General features: G+C 47.1%; 2 protein-coding genes across 2 annotated transcripts; one reads left to right on the forward strand and one right to left on the reverse strand.

Moving 5' to 3' along the window:
- Positions 1-6,261: 6,261 nt before the first annotated feature.
- LOC103091700 (trypsin) lies at positions 6,262-9,612 on the reverse strand. The gene is made up of 5 exons (XM_032965952.2): positions 9,509-9,612; positions 8,735-8,894; positions 7,695-7,954; positions 6,758-6,891; positions 6,262-6,496 (listed from the first exon to the last, which is right to left on the reverse strand). The coding sequence occupies exons 1-5, from the start codon at positions 9,546-9,548 to the stop codon at positions 6,347-6,349; spliced, it is 744 nt and encodes a 247-aa protein (XP_032821843.1). The 5' UTR covers positions 9,549-9,612; the 3' UTR covers positions 6,262-6,346.
- Positions 9,613-12,046: 2,434 nt separating this feature from the next.
- On the forward strand, positions 12,047-21,823 carry LOC116948760 (trypsin-like). Its single transcript, XM_076071760.1, has 5 exons — positions 12,047-12,163; positions 15,372-15,466; positions 16,070-16,329; positions 20,832-20,980; positions 21,674-21,823. Exons 1-5 carry the CDS (start codon positions 12,047-12,049, stop codon positions 21,821-21,823), a joined length of 771 nt encoding a protein of 256 aa, XP_075927875.1.
- Positions 21,824-22,123: the final 300 nt, after the last annotated feature.

Here is a 22,123-nt window from a genome sequence, read left to right on the forward strand (position 1 = left end):
AGGACTGTGACTCATGCAACTGCAATGGCTGCTTTGGGTAAGCGGTCCAGACCTCCCCAGAGACCGTGGCTGACAGAGAAGGTGTTCAGGATGGTTGAGAAAAAGCTACAGGACGAATGTCATCGGCTACAGAATCCCACGTCAGAGAATGAGGAGGCTTACTGCAGCCTTCGCTCGGAGGTTCGGAGAGCCATGAGGCGCTGCAAGGATGGGTGGTGGTCACGGGTAGCTGAGGAGTTGGAGTCTGCCTCAGTGGCCCGTGATCACAAATCTCTATTTAACTCCATCAAAAAAGTAACCTGCAGCGCCACACCTATTACCATCATTAGGGGAAAAAAACGGTGATCCAATCTCTGACCCTCAGGAACAGGTTTGCAGATTTGCTGAGCATTTCTGTGAGGTCCTGGGGAAGGGAAAATCCCTCAGCCAGCAAAACATCATCGCACAAAGTGAGGATGACCCTGCTGAGGCTGAAGTGTCTCAAATATTGGAAGAGGTCACCCCCTGTGCGTGGCTGGCTGAAGTACCATCTGTTGAGGACGTACTGAAGGCGATACGGAGTCTGAGACCAGGAAAGGCAGCGGGCAGAGATGATCTCCCAAGCGAAATGCTGAGAGAGGGTGGCGTTTGTGCACAGACTGCCCTATATGACATCATAACAACAGTCTAGACCACTGGACGGGTTCCGCAGGATTGGAAGGATGCCCTGGTGGTCCCCCTCTTTAAGAAGGGGGACCGCACAGACTGTAACGACTACAGGGGCATCTCACTACTCAGTGTGCCCGGAAAAGACCTGGCAAGGATCATTCAACATCGCCTCGCCAGGCACGCTGAGGAGAGGCTTGCGGAGCCCCAATGCGGTTTGAGGAAAGGGCGATCTTGCACAGATGCCATATTTTCTGTCCGTCTGCTACAGCAGAGGTGTAGGGAATTCCAACAAGACCTACATCTCTGATTTATTGACCTGGTCAAGGCCTATGATACCATCAGTAGGCCTGGGCTCTGGGTTGTTCTTCGTGCTTTTGGAGTCCCTGACCCTCTGTTCACGATCATTAAGGACCTTCATGATGGTGAGCGGGCCTGGGAAAAACTACGTGGCCGGGAGACAGAGCCATTCCCTGTACACCTTGGGGTGCGACAGGGATGTCCTCTGGCTCCCACATTATTTAACATCTATGTTGACCAAGTAGTTCGTGAAGCCTTCAATAGCTGTACCGGAGGAATCTCCATTTCGTACAGATATAATGGGAGGCTGATCGATGCCCGTGTGCGGTCAAGGGATGGCTCCCTATTGCTCAACCACGTTATGTGTGCTGATGATTTGGTATTAGCTGCTCATTCAAAGGAGGAGTTGGAGACGCTGCTGCTGAGACTGGAGCGTGCCACTAAGAGATGGGGCCTTACCATCAGCCCCACCAAAACTAAGCATCTGCCTGGGTATTTTGTACCATCAGACACTCCACCCCCAAAATTCCCAATCGGTGATGGGGCAGTTGTGGAGAGAGTGGAGAGTTTCCCATACCTGGGCAGTCTGCTTATGACTGGCTCCAGTTTAACAGCAGAGGTCTCACTCTGAATCAGTCGAGCGGCAATATCTTTTCATCGGTTGCGTAACGCTGTGTGGAAGCTACCTGGTCTGTCGCTCCGCACTAAGCTTCAGGTCTTCTCGGCCACAGTCATTTCCTCCCTACTCTACGCTCGCGAAACATGGACCACCTTAATGGAGCATCTTCGCCGGTTGGAAACATTCAGGCTGGCCTGCCTACGATCCATCCTGGGTTTAACCAGGCTGATTTGTGTGAGGAGCTCAAAAATCCTTGAAAGATCTGGGCAAGGTCGCAGGCAGGCAAGGCTGCGTTGGCTGGGTTACGTAGCCCGCATGCCCAGCCAACCCCATGCCGAAACAGCTTTTGTTCGGCCAGATCGAGGGGGCTAAACGGGCGTGGTGCGGGCTAGAGAAGAGATGGAGTGATGTGGTACAGGAGGACGTGGAGGTAAGTGGACTTGCCGATGACTGGTACCAGCGGTGTCAAGATCGGCTTCTGTGGAGGAGGCTCGTGAAGGACGCTATTGGGCAGTTGGAGGCAGTCGCCCTCCAACAACTGAGGGCGGAGGAGCGATGCTTACAACAATGAGCGGAGCGCCGGGTGGCTAAAGCACAGCAGGTTGGCAGAGTAGGGGGCACAGGTGGTGCACCAGCCAGTCATCTCAGTCAGTCGACCCATGGCACCTGGGTCTGCCCCGTGACCTCCTGCCCGCGGGCGTTCGACACTTCACGTGGTCTCAAGGTGCACATGGCCTGGCACAAGCGTCGTGGTGACGTCACCGCCACTTAGTGGCGAATGGCGGTTGTTGTTGTTGGTGTCAATTGGGGAGCGGTAGGGTACATGTTACCGCGCTGCGCTACGAGACCAGTGACGATTTTCTGAACTGGTCCTGGGCCTCCCCTAGATCGACTCAACCTCAAATTAGTATCTTGTGTGGTGTGTAAACATCGCTACACTCGAGACAAATGCGGCCGGGCGTGGTGCTGGCCAGCCACCCGCTCGTGTGCCGTTCCGGCCTTCATAGCTGCTCGTTAACAGCACTTGCCCCTACAGTCTGTTACAGGCTATACGGGGGATATTTGACTATGTATTTGTGTCATTTGGGGCGAATGCAAGTTTAGCGTTTAGCACGCTGCGCGGCGAAGCTGGAGACCCAGGTTCGTTTCCAACTCACGGCCAACACCAGCGACGATTATATGAACCGGTCCTGGGCCTCTCCTATGTCGACTGCTGCAATGTGTAAACATCGCTATTAGGTAGATAAAGGCGGCCGGGCGTGGTGCTGGCCACCTACTCCTGGTGTGCCGTGCCTGCCTTGTCTAACACATTTGGACTGGGCCCTCGCCTTCAGCTCCACCTCGATCTCTGTCCTCCCCCCCTCTCTCTCCCACTGTATCTCCCCCTCCTTCCATTGTCTAACGCACTACTTTACCCCCTCTATCTCCCCCTATCTCTAACCCCCCCCCCCCATCTCTCCCCCCTCATCTCTACCCTCTTCCTCCCACCCATTGTCGAATATGCTTGGACTGCGCCCTCACCTTCACCTCCACCTCTATATCTATCCCCCTTCTCTCTCCCCCTGTCTCTGCCCCCTCCCTCCCCCCATTGCCTTCTACATTTGTGCTGGCTGCCCAGCCAACTTTGAAAGCCCTGATAAGCATTTGCATTTGGAGGCTTGCCCATTCGTTTTTCTCCGCCTGATGAAGATCGCTTGTGTTGCGATCGAAACGTCGTGGGTTTTTTGCTTTTGTTTGTATTTATTTATTATCTTTTCTCTTTAAATGTTTATTTTATTTAATTATCTGTTCTTTTAATTGTATTTTCTATCTACGTGACTTTACCTAAAGAACCACGAATATATATGCAATGTTAATGCCCTCATGTAACATCTGACAGTGATGGACTTTATTAGGTTTGGGGTTGTCATCTTATCACTCTACGCAATGGTGTGATAGGATCAAGCTCCGAAATAACTTCCATGACATTGAGTGTGTGGTTTATTTTTCACAATTATGTTCACGTTTGTACTTGCGTACCAGTTCTATATCACTGCAGCACTGTTGCCTGTCATTCGGATAAATTAGGTCACGTATATTGTGACGGTGATCGACGACAAGTGGACCACAATGTATATCTTCACTCAACACTCGTGAGGGTTTTCGCATCTTGCACAATAGTCAATACATTTTTACACGCTTCTACATTGTTGTTTGAAACTTCTGCTTGCCGAGAGGGAGCGTCAGCCAGCCACGGTTACGTTGGGGCATGATACGCTGGTTTTCCAGCTGATACATGACAGAATGATATTGGAGGGGGGCTACTGGTGGACAGGGCGGTCACGTGGTCCACAAGAGCTCTCGGGAACTTTCAAGAAAGAGCTCGAGAGATCTGGAATGTGGGCGCGGCGAAGGGCGGAGCCAGCTCCAGCCCGGGGGCATAAAACCAGTGCCCCGTGAGGAGCTCGATGTTATTCATGTGCTGGAGTCACGAAGATCCACGTCGGGGAGAAGAAGCCTCAAGACACGCGGTCCGGGACCCAGCTTGTGGTCCGGACCGGGATAGCGATCCGTGTCTAGTTATGCCATAGCGTGGTTAGATGGGCATTCAAGACCCGTGTGTAGATCGTGTTATGTTGCGTGCTGTTGTTTAATAAATAGTGTTGCTCCCAAGATAACATCTGCGACTCAGTTGGACTCATTACACATTGTTGTTTGAAACGTATGCTTGCTGTAATATCAAATATTCACGATATGACACGATATTGCATTTCATGAAAGCAACGATCGAGATATCTGTTTCCCATGGCTTTGTAATGTATTTGACATTGTCTCGTTTCCTTTGCTTTGATGAACAGTGCGGTTGTATGAAATGACGGGAGATGCTGTGGTACCAGGTTTAATAGCACACTCGACTTGCAATCCAGTTCTCGATTCAATCTCCCGGTGTGGCAGTTGAAACAACGGGATACATTTAATTAATTCCCTAGTCTCTGTCCACCCAGCAGTGTAAAGGTTATTTTTTCGTATTTGTGTATTGGTTACGTTATGCAAACGTTACTTATTGCTGGTTTCCATGACAATATGAGATTCTATGTAAAGTTCTGTAGCTGGGATTGAGATAGGAGGGGTGACCCGCAGTGAATTTCTCTGTCTCCTCACGAGCCCTTCTACATACAGTACGTGTAACACATGTTCGACAGAGTCAAGCATAAAGAAAATGTCCACACATCACGGCGTGCATCTTGGCCGTCCGCTCGTTGAAGATGTCAAACAGACGCTGAGATGGCGGCTCATTCACGTTCATGTAATTGTGATGTACACAGACAGACGACACCCATTACGCCGAACTCCGGCGTTGTTTGGATTTTTAGAGATCTGGACGAATTGGCAGGTGAGGTTCGACGATTCGGTGTTAAGTCCGAGTTTTGGATTTGAGTTCAAAATCAAAAGAATGATTTAGCCTGAAGGAATGAGCTATGAAGCTCTTTTCATAGATGTCCGCGGAGCAGGATGAGTAATGGTGCGGCTTGGGGGATGCGCGGCTAACATCAGTGGCGAGTGGTTACGTGAACTGCACCTGCTCCCCATCCCGTCACCACGCGCCCCCGCATCATGAAAAATGACAGCCTTCATCCATCAGTGAATTTGATGGTGGTGGTAAAAATATCTCAATATGAAATTACACCCCCTGTGTACAGCCGTGTGTGTGTGTGCCTATGTCGTGAAGGACACGACTGTTCAGTTGGAGGCAGTCGCCCTCTAACAACAAAGGAGGGCAGAGGAGCGACGCTCACTACAACAAATGGAGCGTCGGGCGGATAAAATGGAGCAAGATGGCACAGTAAGGGACACAGCTGGTGTACATCTGCCAGTCATCTCAGTGAGTCGACCCATGGCACCTGGGTCTGTCCCGTGACCTGTCAGAAAGCTTTCGACACTTAACGCGGCCTTAAAGTGCAGTTGGCCTTTCACAGTCGCCATGTTGACGTCACCGCCACTTAGTGGTAAATGGCGGCTGTTGTTGTTGGAAGGTACCATGTGGTGACTGCTAAACGCCATACGGTTTAAAGTTTCCAGTGCCCCTTACAAGAAGTGAACCGGACTCGACGACAAACTCTTATGCCAGAATGGTTCATCGAGTCCTCAACAGATGATCGATTTACCGACCATCGATTATTAAATCTAGCGGGAGAGATGGAAAGAGGGAGGAGTTTATTTTCATGGGATGGGTCATTTTCAAATAAGGACAATGGCGGGTTGTGATTGGTTGTGACCGTCCCTGAGAGCGCCCCAAGGTCACGCTGTAGCTCCTGTGTCGAGCTGTGGGAGGAGTTTGAATCGACCAATGGGAAGCCGACATTATCCATCTCATTTGCATGTCACCCCCTCCTTTGTATCGACTCAATCAGTTGATTCTTGGCAAAACGATTCGACATGCCCAAAGCAAATTACTTAAACTGCCCACATTGTTGGTATGAACAATTTGAACTAATTATATGTTTTTTTAAACGTATACTATTGATTCAAGGATTACAGGTGGGAGGTATAGGGCCACCATACCAAAGGGGTTAGGAAGTCCTGTGCTGTATAGGCTGCTACGGCGCTGCTTGTAGATTGGAGAGCAGTAGAGCAACTCAATCCATTGTACCATGCTAGGCGATGTTTCGATCTTCAACTTTACAAATAAAATAAGGCGACAGAAACATGGTGGCATCAACTTTTCAAAGGTTTTATTCGTTTCATGGCATTACAACCATCATAGTGCTTGTTGCTCGGCAAGGTGGCTTCCGAGTGAGTCGCTCAGTTGGCAGCCATGGTGCTGGCGATCCAGGAGTTGTAGTTGCACACCTTGGTGTACACGCCGGGGTAGTTGGGCAGGGCGCAGCCGCGGCCCCACGACACGATGCCCTGCAGCTGGCCATTGCACACGACGGGGCCACCGGAGTCTCCCTGCATTGGCGGAATCAGAGGTCAAAGGGTCAGCAGTTAGCAGTTGGCTCCTGCATCTAATGCCATGGTTCCCAACCTTTATGTCTGTGAAAAAACGACGTGATTAATATTGAATTAGATTAAAGAGATGCTGAGAGAGTAATTAACTTTGTCTCAATCTGAATGATTGATGGAGGTGGCACTGGTTTCTAGCAAGAGGGCAGATCGACGCTCATACTCCCGTTCAGTCTTATCAACTCAAGTCACTTCAGGGTACCTCACCTGGCAGGAGTCCTTGCCACCCTCCAGGTATCCCAGGCAGATCATGTTGTTGGTGATGTCACCGGGGTAGGAGTTTCTGCAGGAGGTATCACTCAGCACGGGCGCTTGGACGCACATGAGGACATCGGGGCTGCCTGTATGGAGACACGCGGTTGGCAGTGGTGAGGCATTTGTGCACTGGGGAAAGATATTGGGGTAACGTGAGGACGGAGAAACTCATGAGCAGAAGGGGCGGCAGAAGAAAGTTCAGTGGACTCAGCGTGAAGGTCCCAGTAATGCAGAGCCAATACAATTGGTTGGTAGCTTGTGCCCATTTATAAACCTGGGGAAAAGTAAGCAGAGGAAGAGAGTTGAAAAGAGTTCCGTGACGACTGTTGGACAGACACTGAGAAAGTAAAGGAAGACATGGGGGAGGTGTGTGCCCATAAGTTTCCAATCACAAGCTCAGACCACAACAATAACAGATATGGACAAGTCTAGTTACAACTCTTAGTCCAGTTTAAACTCCAGATCAAGCCTGCCTCATGCTCAGAACTGTTATTCAATGCTTAGCTATAAACATTGCAAAAACATCCACGAAAATATCACTAGAGAGAGTTCCATGAACTCATACCCTTCAAGTCACTAACATTTTTTTTCTTAATGAAATGTTTTAGCATGGTACAAGAACGTATAAGTGTTGTGTCAGCTTGTATGGAGAAGAAATCAAATAATTTCTCTGATATGTTTTTGGATTGTACTGAGTGCTCTTCGGCATGACATCCGAACTTCACCAGTAGTGTTGGGAACTCTCAAGAAGTAGAGCGAAACGCTAGACATGAGGAACACTACGTGGCACAGCCAGAAAACACATTCGAGAGCTAAACAGAGCAAGCACGAAACCGACATTATAAAATATTTTCCAGGCTAGACGGACGTCTAAGCGCCGTGTCCTCACCGACGCTGGTCTGGGTCTCGCCCCAGCCGGAGATGGTGCACATGACTCCGGTGCCAACGCAGGAGGAGGGTAGCGGGATGGCCTGCGCGTACTGGTTGAGGGTGGCGGGCGAGGACAGCTTGATGAGCATGATGTCGTTGTCGATGGTGGCCGAGTTGTACTGGGGGTGGCGGATCGCCTTGGAGGCCTGGATCCTCTGCTCGGTGCCCTCGGTCACGAAGATGTTGTGCTCACCGATGCGCACGGAGATGCGGGACGCCCTGGGGGTGGAGGAGGTTGACGATAGTATTGATGAGGATTTTCATTTATATTTCATTGCTTTAATGCCCTAGCAACCAAAAGCACCTTGCGCCACAGTTAATTCCAACAATTTCAATGCCCTGCTGTAAAATGATCCAGGCGGCTAATCGCAAGAGCAATCATAGAATGCAAGCTCAGTTCATGTTGGGGAACTGACTCATCATCTCACCGGGCACATTAAGATAAGTACAGGAAAACCTTGCCCAACGCGGCTTTATCGAACTCTTGTTTCGGCTCTACACGATTTACCTAATGAGGTGAGTTTCACGGTACATGGGGGTGATGTTTTGTCTATACGCGGTTTCACATTGCTAAGATTTTTATCTCCGCGTCCAAAAGTAGTGCCATGAGATTGCTGCATGCGTTAGGAAGGTTTCATTAAATTAACTGTGAGAACGATTTATTTACCATGTATTTTTTTGCATGTATATATATATTTTGCATACTTTTTTGCGTGACACACTGAACAAGCACAACGCAAATATTCACATATTGGCCGCATGTATCTGGCCGTCCTCTCATTGAGGCCAGATACATGTCGTGTTGACCAGCTTCACGGGCTACTCATTTAACGGCGAGTCAACCTGGGAGAGGGCACAGGACCGTGTCAGATATCGTCACTAATGCTGGGAATCGAGTTCAGGTCGCCGGGCTCGCAGCGCTGTGCACTAAACATTGCAATACTGCTCCCCTCCCATTCACACACTCAAAGAGCATCGCTTATCTCCTTGTGAACTCACGTCTGGTAGCAGTGAGCGGCAGACACGACCCACTCGCTGGAGATCAGGGAGCCTCCGCAGAAGTGGTATCCGATGTTGAGGGACACCTGCCACGGCTGCGAGTGGGCAGCGCACTCGTAGCCACCCACGATGTGGTCCTCATACATGTATGGGGCCGCCGCTGTCAACAAAGGAAAGTGTGAATTGGTGTCCTGGCCACGGTTAATCATTCAGACCCAACATTACTCGTGAGGATAAACGTCAACAGGATCATCACGCCTCTAGGGTTACTAGAAATGTTGCATCACTTGCTCAATCATTTTTGTGAGATGGACAATATAGGCCCATGGTAGGAATGTAAAATTTCCACCAATCTATTGGGATGAAACACGGGCATGCGCCCCATCCAGCTCTTTCGTATAATTCAGTTTAACTCAAATAATTTTCTGGCACAGTCAAATTAGGAGCACACCGTTTATCTCCTCCATTAGTTTGTTGACGTACATCATCAGCGGAGGTGAAAAGTGTTCCAGATTGAGCCAACCTTGTGGAGGCCTAAGCCAGAATAAGATACCAAATGACCACTTATAATGTCCATCATTGTCAGTCTTGCTAAAACCAATGCTATTAAACTGCCAGATGGCTATAGTCAATGATTAGCACGGTTGGCTACGTACGGTGCGAAAGAAGTTCAACATACGTACAAAGACCCTCTCTGCCAGACATGGGTCCTTGTTCGACCCAAAACCATTCACTACGAAGCAAGTTAGCAGTGGAAGTTACACAAAGTCTCACCAGCGGTGCCCACAAGCAGAGCGAAGATGAGTCCGTACATTGTGCAGTGAAGATCCTAAACGACGATGCTGAACCACTGCCAAGAATCCACTTTTATGCTTGTTGAGACCCCTCTTATCTTATGGCCTTGTTGTAATCTCTATGTTACCCGGTGCCTTATGCCTGTCTCATTAAATTCGTCGATATTTTCCCACATTGGATGGAAATAGCAAGTCACCAGTTCCACATGTTAAAATTGGTCCCATTTTTTTTTTCCACGGACGTTGCTTCCATTGTCCCAGTTCAGATTTCCTTCTTGGTAGTGATGGTGCCATTTGACGTTATGTTTGTTATGTGGCAGCTGTGATTAACAGTGGTTGTACAGTTGCACACCCATTCCACAAATTGTGAAGATATCTAGATCTCTGTGGAAAAGTTCTGGAATTGAGAGCTCATAAAATAATACTTATGTAAGTGTACATCAGTATATATAATATCCTCTAGACGGGTTCTTTAGAGCTCCCTCAAGTGGAGGCCCTTCTGCCAGCGGTGCAGTGAAAAATACATTGCAGGGCTGCACCTTTACCTTTCTTACTTAAGTATACGCCAAGGATATTACTGCTGTAAAATGTATGATAGTCAAAGTTATTATATTTTATTAAGCAGACATCGAATTGCTTTCAACTGAAAGTCAAAATCACGGATACTGATCCATATTTTTTGGGGGTGTTAGTTTTTAGACCAAAAATCTTGTCAATAATCCACAACCACTCAGCAAGATTGTCACGTTCATATGGATATTATTTATAGTGACAATGTATTAATATATTTCAATTGAATCATTTATATGCGTGTCTGTGCTTGTTTGCCTATGTGTGTCATTGTGAACGTGTAACTATGCCTGTATCATTGTGTAATAAACCGGGCGGTGGTGGCTATGGTAATTCAGCATCAGGGTTGGTGGATCGCAAAAACGTTGTGAAACTCGCTTCCTGTGAGCGTCGAGATGCGATATCCTCGCTCTCCAGGAGAAGGCAGTACAGAAAGTGGACTAAATGCCATCTGTTTCCATCTGTATAGTGATAGTGTTGCCCCCTCGTGCCCATAGGGTTTCCCCTGGTGCTCCGATTTACTCCCACTTGTATAATGAAAGCCTCAGAAATTTAGAGAAAATATCTTAGCATTACCCAATATAAGACCCTACTACAAAGAGTCCGACGACTCAGCGCGGCTTTCCTGGATAAAGAAGTTATTATAAGTAAAAAATGCACTAATCTGTGCTTGCTTACGTATATTAGGATGATCTAGAGTTGTCACCGTTTTCACAGTACTCACACTTAAGTGTTTTCAGCCTAGGTCTAGCAAAACTGCCCCCCAAACACGGATGCCAGTTCCCGAACTGTCCGGGTCACACAGGCGTCAACTCTACTTGCATACTCACTCACTCATCCACTCAGTAATTTACGCACTTACCCACTCACTCACTCATGCACTCAATCACTTATGCACCCTTCCGAATAAACAAACGTGGACGTATTTCTCAGTCAGGCTACGACTACCAAAACTGCAGTATATTTAAATAAAGTTCAACATAATATAGGTACCAGATCTCGGTACAAATCAATTCCTGCCAACTGAACACAGTTACCAATTCCTAAAATGTCCAGGTCAATCCAGGACAGGTGGCAACGTTACCTTAATGACCGAGTTGCTGAAACCTGTCCTAGCCATGGAGAATGTTCACCTTACTGATAGTCTCACTTAAACAGAGCGGTGGCACTTTGGTTAACTCACTGTGCCATGAACTTGACCACCTGATTTCAATTCTCAGCCACAGCCCTTCACCAACCCGCACTGCCCACCAAGGTTACGTGTGGTCAAACAACTCCAGTGACCGACACGGTGTGGGAAGGCCTTCACCCAGCACTGGACTGACAACAAATGTCCGAGTATAATTAAACAGCACTCGGAATGAATGTTCCTATCCATACCTTTTTGACTGGTCCTTGCAGATCTCGTATTGGGGTGGGAAAATATCGACGTTTTTAACAAGACTGCCAAGAGGTGTCGCGCGGCGTGGAGATATCGGGCCAAGGCCACGAGATAAGAGAGGTGGTGTGCGAGAATAAAAGGGGGCTCTGGGCAGTGGCTCAGTGTGACTTGTCTCAAGATGCACAACTCAACAGGCACGGCCTCATCTTCGCTTTGCTCGAGGGAGTCGCTGGCGAGAAGTCGTTGGGTTTATGTGTGTGTGTGCGTCTCTGATGTTTGCTGAGCCCCTACATGAGTATACCTGGTGTGGTGTGCATAAACATCAGCACTCAAAAGCAGAATTTTTATTTATCCTGGAAGAATCCGATGAGTTATGAAGCTCTTTTTCACTGGGTAGGACAAAGGTGGCCGGGCGTAGTGCTGATAATAGCACCACCTTGCGTGCCATGCCAGCCTTTATGGATACCCGAGAACAACACTTGCCCCGACAGCCTATTAAAGGTTATATGAGGTAGCTTTGTATTTGCTATGTGTGTAATTTTGATCAGTCGCACAGCGAATAGCGTAATGCGCTACGAACCTGGCAACCTGAGTGAAACTCTTGGCTACGGCTATCAGTTTACAGTGATACCCGAACTCGTATTCGGCCTCTACGATGTTGCCGCAGTCGTAAATAACTGCAAGGTGTGTGGACAGTTTAAAAAAGATGTGCTCACATATAAATGAAATAATTTGTAACTGGACTTCGTATGGTTAACATTTGGGTTAGGGATGAGGTTATGTTTACAGCACTGTACTCTGGTTCTGAACCAGTGGTGTAAATCCCAAACTTACGTGACAGGGCTCGTAATTTATAGCAATATACCGAAGTTCAATCAGTATTGTGTCGTGAGGGGAATTATTTTGAGAAAATATGGCTTATATATGGATTAAATGGTTTGACACATACACACAACTGGATGCATCGTCACTGCCATCCCAACGTTCATTTTAAAAGAAGTTCATCTGAGCCCGTCCGACACCGTGGTATGTTACGAGCATTTCTCCAATTAAAAAAAGGTGAACTTTTTATATTTAAATCACAAAGTTGGTTTTCAAACGGTGCCTAATTGAAAAAGCCACATCATGAAAATGGCCGTGATGACACACACACATCTTTATTGTCTCAAATCTATGTTCAGCATCGCCCAATGACGAGCGTCATAATATTGGAGGCAATGACCCTGGCTGTGAATATAATGCTTATTATGATAACTGTGTTGATGATGATTTAGGGGCTGAGTTTAGGATACTAATTCGTGGTATTTATCTGACAGCGGCGGCCCCATATATGTGTAGCGACTGGTAGTGTCACTACTGTGTGCACACACACACACGCCCATGTGTGACGTCATTATGCGGGGGAGCGTCACTACCCCGCGGGTCCACACACACACACGGACGAAACACACATGATGTCATTTCGGCTGGAGGCGGGAATGATGTCAGGGCCGGGTCTGGACTCGGGAGGCCATAGGGGGTGGTGTGAGGCCGTGGCACTCTGTGTGAACCCGGCCGGACACGTGACCGAAACCCGGTGGGGGCCGGGGGGCACTTTAGGGGGGACGTGTTGAGCCGAGAGGTTTCGGAGAGGGTGCTCGAAGGATCATAGTTCATAGTTTATTTATTTGGTATAGCCCTGTGAGCCATTCGGCTCTTGAATCGGGTGCAACCGCAACAAACAAAAAACATGAACAAGAAAACATCTTAAAGTGATTATGTGACTGTGCAAACAGAAAATACAGGAAAAAATATCAAAATATTCCTGAAATAGCACCGTACACCAACGCTGTGTGCAAAAATCCTAGTGGGATGCAAGTCAAATAACAACAACCACAAGACAACTAAGATTAAAGCCATCAGTCTAACTCCGTACTACAATAAACAAAAACATGGCCAAAACAAAAAAAAACTTTTCGAAATCACCAAAATGAAAGCCATAAATCCAATGTAACAGTGATCATAGGGACTGTCACCGAATTTTTAACAATAAACTACATAAATAAATTATAACACCAAAATCTAGAGCCATATTTTAGGCCACTGAATAGCAGTGGCAGCTAGGGTTGTACAACTCCTCTAGAGCAGTTTTGAGTGAAGATCTCATAGGTAGTGATTCAAGTTGCAGTTTATTGGCAATAGCATTCCAGACCCTGGGGGCATCAATAGCAAAGGCCCTTCCTCCAGTTTTTGTACGGCAATAGGGAATTTGAAGCTGGTAAATGAGCGAAGACCTGAGGTCAAATTTGTTCTTTGAAACAGAGAGGAGATCCAGTAGGTAGTCTGCGGAATTTTTTGTAAGTACATCGTGAATAAATAAGATCTGGTGCACAAGCCGTCGAACATTAAGAGATGTTAAGTTTGACCCAATGTAGAGATCACAGTGGTGAGTCCTATATGGACAGTTCAATGCAAATCTTAAGGCCGAGTGATAGATGGAATCAAGCTTCTTCAGTACAGTACTTGGGGCTGATTTATACACAATGTCACAGTAGTCAAGTAGAGGCAGTATGGTAGCTTTTATCAATTCCAAACGGAAACATTGGGGGGAAGCAGTGCTTGTGTCGATACAGAAAACCAATTTTTATTTTTGTCTTTTTACCAATATAATCAATGTGATCTTCAAAACTAAGTTTTGAATCCAGGATGACCCCAAGATACTTATAGATCTTGACTTGCTCTATTTGATAATTATTCAAGAAATGTAATTGAGGAAAAATAACTTCCTGCTTTAGTCCCGGAGAGAAGGTGTGGCCGGGGGTGGGGCCCGGACACGCCGAGCCCCATATAAGCAGCCTCATCTCTAGGTACGGGGCTGCCCGTGTCAAGAATGAAGATGGTTCGTGAAGAAGCCTCCAGGCAGGGGACCCGCCAGTAGTCCACCTGGCTGGGTCACGCTAGTGTATCCGAGAGTCTGAGATAGAGAGTGACGGTGTGTGTTAGAGCAGATCGGTGGTTACCACCCTATGTTAGTGTAACGTATTGATGTTAATAAACAGTGTTGCCTCCCAAGAAGTGTGCACGCCTATCTGAGCCAATTACACATGTGTAGTGGTCGAATTCACACGGACAACTTTATTCTTTTCTCCGACACCACTTTTATTACAACTTTCCACATTCTGTCTATAACTTCACAGTTCCTCTGTTTGCCGCGGCTCGCTCGCCGCGCTCCGCCCGTCTCGCTTGCTCCGCTTCCTCCCCTGTCTCCCACTGTCTCTCTCCCCGTCACTCGCTGTCTCTGTCTCTCTCCGTCACTCGCTGTCTCTGTCCCTCTCTCCGTCACTCGCTGTCTCTGTCCCTCTTTCCGTCACTCGCTGTCTCTGTCTCTCTCCGTCACTCGCTGTCTCTGTCTCTCTCCGTCACTCGCTCTGTCTCTGCTTCTCTCTATCACTCTCAGTCGCTCCTTGTCTCTGCTTGTCTCTGCTCCACTGCTAGCTGTTCTTTCTCCTATGTCTTCTCCCAGTTTCCCCCACACCTGCGACGTTTCAGTCCCAACCACAACTCCCCTCTGTCTTCCTGTCTCCCGTTCTCATTACCCACCAATCAATTAGTCCGCGTGCCACCGACGCCCGCGTCCCCCAGCACCTGTTACTTGCCCCCTCTATACCCAGACATTCCGGCGCCACCTCGTCCTTGACAACAACCCCAGCCAATCACAGCCGTACATTGCTCCCTGGCTTAAATGGCCCGTCATTACCGCACAGTTTCCCGCCGCCGTACCTGGCCGGCCCGACATAACCCCACTCTCCATAACTCGCACGTCTTTACCATTCCCCCCTGTATGCGCGTGTTCATCCGCTACACATGTATGAGGACCACATCGTGGGTGGCTCTGAGCGCTGCCCACTCGCAGCCGTGGCAGGTGTCCATCAACACCAGATACCACTTCTGCGGAGGCTCCCTGATCTCCAGCGAGTGGGTCGTGTCTGCCGCTCACTGCTACAAGACGTGAGTGTGCTGCGCACGGACATGAGCGAATCTCTTTGCGTGCTGTGTGTCTGGTGGTCTCAGTGAAGTAACATCGACTTGTGTAAAATGCAGTGTACACCTACAACCTGGTGATTACGACCTTATCTGAAAATAATTTGAAGCCCATGTTGTTGAACTAAGACCTAGCCACAAAGAATGTTCACTTAAGCTTCACCTATGGGGCAGCAGTGTCACAGCTGATAACATGAAGAAGCCGCTCATATGATTTTGAATTAGACCCATGCGACCAAGTGAGAAAGGGCTACGAGCAGATTGCAAAGGTATGCGACATCCTCTTTCCACAACAAGGCGATGTGCCCCATCAGTTCGTTTTGTTTAGGCGATTATAGCAAATAGTTACAGCACTAGTCAATCAACCACACTGGTCAATTTGGGTTGGTTACGGTGGGGAGTGTAGATATGACGGCATAGAAGTACAGTACAACTAATATTTTTGCTGATTCTGTAACCAGGGTTCTATTGTGTGACCAGGATATAATGGAAAATTAGCATTTATGGCCCAATGAGTTCAAATTGAAGCGATCACCTAAAAATAAAAATCTTCACTTCCTCCAACCCCAGCATGTGCCACATCTCCGTGCGCATCGATGAACACAACATCTTTGTGACCGAGGGCACCGAGCAGAGGATCCAGGCCTCCAAGGCGATCCTCCACCCCCAGTACCACTCGGCCACCACCGACAACGACATCATGCTCATCAAGCTGTCCTTGCCCACCACCCTCAACCAGTACGTGCAGGCCGTCCCGCTGTCCTCCTCCTGCGTCGGCACCGGAGTCATGTGCACCATCTCCGTTTGGGGCGAGACTCAAACCAGCGTCGGTGAGGACACGGCTCTTAGACGTCCGTCTACCTTGGAAAAAACATTGAAGGAAGGCTTTTTAAAGATTGTACAATGCCGGTTTGTGGTTGATTTGTATAGGTCCCAGATGCGTTTTTGGGCTATGCCACATTGTGTTCGTCATGGTTTCCAGCATTTCGCTCCACTTCTTGGAAGATCCCCACACTTCGAGTGACGTGTTGGACATAATGCCGAAGAACACAGAGTACAACCCTAAAACATCAGAGAAAGTTATAGATTTGAAGCTTTTGTGACTGCAAGGATCCATACTCTTTGGTTCTATTCGGTAAAGTCACGTAGGTAAAAATAAAATAACAAAAAATCACGACGTTTCGGCCACAACACAAGTGGCCTTCATCAGGTGAAGGGACTGGACTGTCCAGAGGACAGCGTTGGAGTGAAGACAGCAAGCCCAGGTCGCGTCCTTTAAGCTGTGTGGGAGGAAACAAAAAAAACCTTGACAAAGGAATTAGCATAAAATGATGTACTGGACCGGCACGGTGGGGGGGGGGGGTGTTTACATAATGTTGGTGTGAAGGGAAATAAGCTGCTGTGAAAGTTTGGGATACCACTACTTGAATAAATATAATGTACCATTGAAAATTAATTTAATGTTTGGTTTGATTTAGAACATCTTTCCAATGATTGCTTAATTTGAAACCATCCTCTCGGTTGAAATTGTGTCTGTGTTTGTAAATCTGAATTGCCTCGTGGACAAATCTCTGATAAAAACCCGTGGGTTTGCAGAGAACCTTGGTATCAGAGAAAACTATATTGTGATAACCCACAGCGTTGTAACAGTGATCAGCAACGGCAGAAGAATTCGTTCTGCCGTGTTTCAAATTTGATTTGTGCTCGCGAATTCGGTCAGAGACATGTCGTTTCGTCTCCCCGATATAGCAGTCACCACAGGTGCAGCTCAATTTGTAAACCCCGGGGTACTGTAAGTCAGGAACGAGATCCTTCACGAATGGGATCAGGTCACGGATTTTGTGTACTGTATTGAACCGGACCAGGATCTTGTGTTGGTTTAGAATTTTGGAGATCTTTTTATTAACGCCTGCTATATATGGTAGTGTGATGGTTTTGACCGGAGTATTAAGTGGTTGTTTCTGTATGGAGGGAGAAACAGCTTGGCGGATGGTACGGTCAGAGTATCTGTTTCTCTTGAGGGCCAGGTGAATATGTTTTAATTCACTGGTCAGGTGGTGTTGGTCCGAAATGCAATGTGCCCTGTGGTATAACGTTTTGATGAGAGAATTCTTTTGAGCTGGGTGGTGGTGGGAATCAGGTTTGGAGGGCTTTCACCTATCTGTTAGAGCTTTCAACAGACAACGGGACAAGAAGTCACAGCTCATCGAGACGCTGACCTTCCTCAAAAGATGCCGTGACAACAAGGTAATACCCATCGCTTTCACACTCACATCTGCTGCTGTATCCTCACCGAATTCTAAACAGATTCTGTTTAAGGCCAGCCTATCTTTAATCTCAGAGAGGATAAGACTACTCCGTTTCGAACTCGATACTTTAAACAGGACTCTCCTACAAGCTCATTTAACGCTTACACAAAAAATGTCATCTTCTGTTTGTTACCACGTAGACAACATGACTGCTTCTTCTGCCTATTCACTTTCAGTCAAATACAAAGCTAACCTGATTTCTAAATTCAACCACCTATCGAAGAAGAACCCAGTCCCACATATAACAAAACTAGACGTTAACAAAATCGTCATTAATCAGAGTAGCACCCCGATTTCGGACAATCTGAAAACAGCACTGGCTAGAGGGCTAAATTTTGCTGTCACCCCGAAACATATTCCTGTAGATGATATCATCTCTCAGGTCGATGTGGCCCTTAAAGGCATAGGACACATCCAAGCAGACGTTGCGAAAGCTGAAATAGCCACTATTCTTAAGAATGCTAAGAAACCCATTAGCAACATCAGCAAAAATGAACGCTCTGAACTCGCGAATTTAAAAAAAACAGAAGTGATATAGTCATCCTCTCAGCCGACAAAGGCAACGCTACTGTAATTATGGATAAAGATTCGTACAACAACAAAATCCAGAACCTACTCAACGATGGAAGTTACTCAAAAATTTAAAATGACCCTACTAATAGCCTAACTATAAAAACCAACAAGATCATCATAAGTTCGACCTCCCTAATCGAACCAACTAAACGTCCCTCCTTAAAGCCTTCTGCTGCAAGACCCCCTAGATTTTATGGTCTCCCCAAGATTCATAAAGAAGGCACTCCACTACGACCCATCGTATCCACGATCAACTCCCCTACCTATAAGCTAGCACGTTTTCTGTCAGATACCTTGCTACCTTTCACTGGCAAGACCTCCTCAGCAGTACTTAACTCAGCTAATTTGGTCTCTATGGTCAAAGACGTTGTACTGCCACCTGATGATATCCTTGTCAGCTTCGATGTGGTCTCCCTGTTCACCAAGGTCCCGGTACCTGACACCATTGAAATCATTGAAAATTTGGTACAACATGGACTAGACCCCGATACACCTGCACTGATTAGACACTGCCTCACCAATACCTACTTTACTTGGAATGACACCTTCTACAAACAAAATGAGGGTACCCCCATGGGTTCTCCCTTATCACCAGTGATAGCCAATGTTTTCATGGAGAAATTTGAATCAGACGCCATCCAGACTTCCACCCTCAGACCATCCCTGTGGAAGAGATATGTGGATGACACTTTCGTCATTTGGCCACATGGCCTCCCAGCTTTGAACCTTTTCCTACACCACATCAATTATAGACATCCCGCCATCAAATTCACCATGGAAGTGGAGAAAGATGGCAAGCTACCATTCTTGGATGTTCTGTTTGAGAGGAGACCTGATGGCTCACTGGGACATTCTGTCTACAGGAAACCCACCCACACAGATTCCTACTTGAAACCTGATTCCCACCACCACCCAGCTCAAAAGAATTATCTCATCAAAACGTTATACCACAGGGCACATTGCAATTCGGACCAACACCACCTGACCAATGAATTAAAACATGTACATCTGGCCCTCAAGAGAAACGGATACTCTGACCGTACCATCCGCCAAGCTGTTTCTCCCTCCATACAGAAACAACCACTTGATACTCCGGTCAAAACCATCACACTACCATATATAGCAGGCATTACTAAAAATATCTCCAAAATTCTAAACCAACACAAGATCCTGGTCCGGTTCAATACAGTACACAAAATCCGTGACCTGATCCCATCCGTGAAGGATGTCGTTCCTGACTTACAGTACCCCGGGGTTTACAAATTGAGCTGCACCTGTGGTGACTGCTATATCGGGGAGACGAAACGACATGTCTCTGACCGAATTCGCGAGCACAAATGACATTTGAAACACGGCAGAACGAATTCTTCTGCCGTAGCTGATCACTGTTACAACGCTGTGGGTGATCACGATATAGTTTTGTCCGATACCAAGGTTCTCTGCAAACCCACGGGTTTTTATCAGAGATTTGTCCACGAGGCAATTCAGATTTACAAACACAGATACAATTTCAACCGAGAGGATGGTTTCAAATTAAGCAGTCATTGGAAAGATGTTCTAAATCAAACCAAACATTAAACTAATTTTCAATGGTAGAGTATATTTATTCAAGTAGTGGTATCCCAAACTTTCACAGCAGCTTATTTCCCTTCACACCAACATTTTGTAACCCCCCCCCCCCCCACCACCGTGCCGGTCCAGTACATCATTTTATGCTAATTCCTTTGTCAAGGGTTTTTTTGTTTCCTCTCACACAGCTTAAAGGACGCGACCTGGGCTTGCTGTCTTCACTCCAATGCTGTCCTCTGGACAGTCCAGTCCCTTCACCTGATGAAGGCCACTTGTGTTGTGGCCGAAACGTCGTGATTTTTTGTTATTTTATTTTTACCTACGTGACATTACCGAATAGAACCAAAGAGTATCAGAGAAAGTGTTTGATATCTTCCCCGTACATGCTGACACAACACTTAGACATGCGTGTACCATAGCAATACATTTCAGGAAAAAAAAAACAAGTTTAGCTACTTGAAGGGTATAAATACATGGTATTGAGTCTATGGGTATTTTATTTGCAATAATTAGAGCTAAGCATTAGATAACAGTTCTGAGAATGAGGCAGGCTGGACCTGGAGCTTAAACTGGACTGAGAGTTGTAGCTGTACTTGTCCATCTTGCTATTGTTCCTTTCTCAGTGTCTGTCTAGAAATGGTTTCCAAACTCTCGGATTTCATCTCACCCCCTCTTCCGCTATCTTCCTCTGCTAACTTTTCTCCAGGTTTATGAATGGACCCAAGCAGTCAACTCTTTCTATTGCCTCTGCATAATTGGTATCGTCACTGACCTCTCTTCTGCCGCCCCTCTGCTTATGAGTGTCTCTGTCCTCACATTACCCTAGCATGTTTTACCAATGTACGATGCCTCATCACCACCACCTGCATGTCTCCCTACAGGCAGCCCCGATGTCCTCATATGCGTCCAGGCGCCCGTGCTGAGTGACACCTCCTGTAGGAATTCCTACTCCGGTGACATCACCAACAACATGATCTGCCTGGGATACCTGGAGGGTGGCATGGACTTCTGCCAGATGAGGTCCCCCAAAGCGATTTGAGTCAACAAGTCTGAACGGGAGTATGAGCGACGACCTGCGCTCTTGCTACAAACCAGTGCCACCTCCACCAAACATACAGATCGAGACAAATTAATACTATTGTCGTAGTCCATGGCCCAAAGTAGATTTTTTTTTTACCAAGGTAGAAAGATTTAAATCTTACCAATATATTTATATAGCGATTAAGAGTCAAATATTTATAACTTATTTAATTCAAATGGTGATTACACATAATGAACTTTTCTTAGCTATGTAAAGAAATTGGAACCACTAACATTATGCTTAATGTAGTTCCGAGAAGTGGAATATCTGGTCTAGGCCCATGGACTAACGGTGGAGCCTCACTCCTCAGTAGTTGTTGTACCAGTCATAAGCAAACCAAGTTAAAGCTTAGAGCCCCAAGCAGCTCCGGTGTCACAGATTCATGAAAAACAGCTCGAATCCCGATCCTCATACACCTCATGATCATAGATAGCGAATTACTCTAATCAATATTTTCACTGCATCTCTTTCATAGAAGTAAATATTTTCACGTATTTTTGCACAGACAATATGTTTGGTTTAGGCCAAAAACTCGCGGTCTAAGGCAGTTGGTCCATGTGTCCAGAATAGTTGGAAACCATGACATTGGATGCAGGAGCCAGCTAACCCCTGACCCGTTGACCCCTGATTTCGCCACCGCAGGGAGACTTTGGTGGCCCCGTCGTGTGCAATGGCCAGCTGCAAGTCATCGTGTCCTGGGGCCGCGGCTGCGCCCTGCCCAACTACCCCGGCGTGTACACCAAGGTGTGCAACTACAACTCCTGGATCGCCAGCACCATGGCCGCCAACTGAGCGACTCAGAAGCCACCTTGCCGAGCAACAAGCACCATGATAGTTTTAATGCCATGAAACGAATAAAACCTGTGAAATATTGATGCCGCTATGGTTTCGTTGTCTTATTTTCCTAAAAAAGATGATCGATGTGAAGCATAAATATAAAAACATCGCCAAGCACGGTACAATGAATTGTGTTGCTCTACTGCTCTGCTCCTACAACGTAGCCCCCCTAGCAATCTATACAGCACAGGACTTCTTAACCTCTTTGGTATTGCGCCCCTATTCCTCCCACCTGCAATCCTTTAAACAATAATA

This window comes from Petromyzon marinus, chromosome 35 (assembly GCF_048934315.1).
Source record: "Petromyzon marinus isolate PM22_M1 ecotype Great Lakes invasive population chromosome 35, UKy_Petmar_22M1.pri1.0, whole genome shotgun sequence".
In the NCBI taxonomy this organism is placed as follows: domain Eukaryota; kingdom Metazoa; phylum Chordata; class Hyperoartia; order Petromyzontiformes; family Petromyzontidae; genus Petromyzon; species Petromyzon marinus.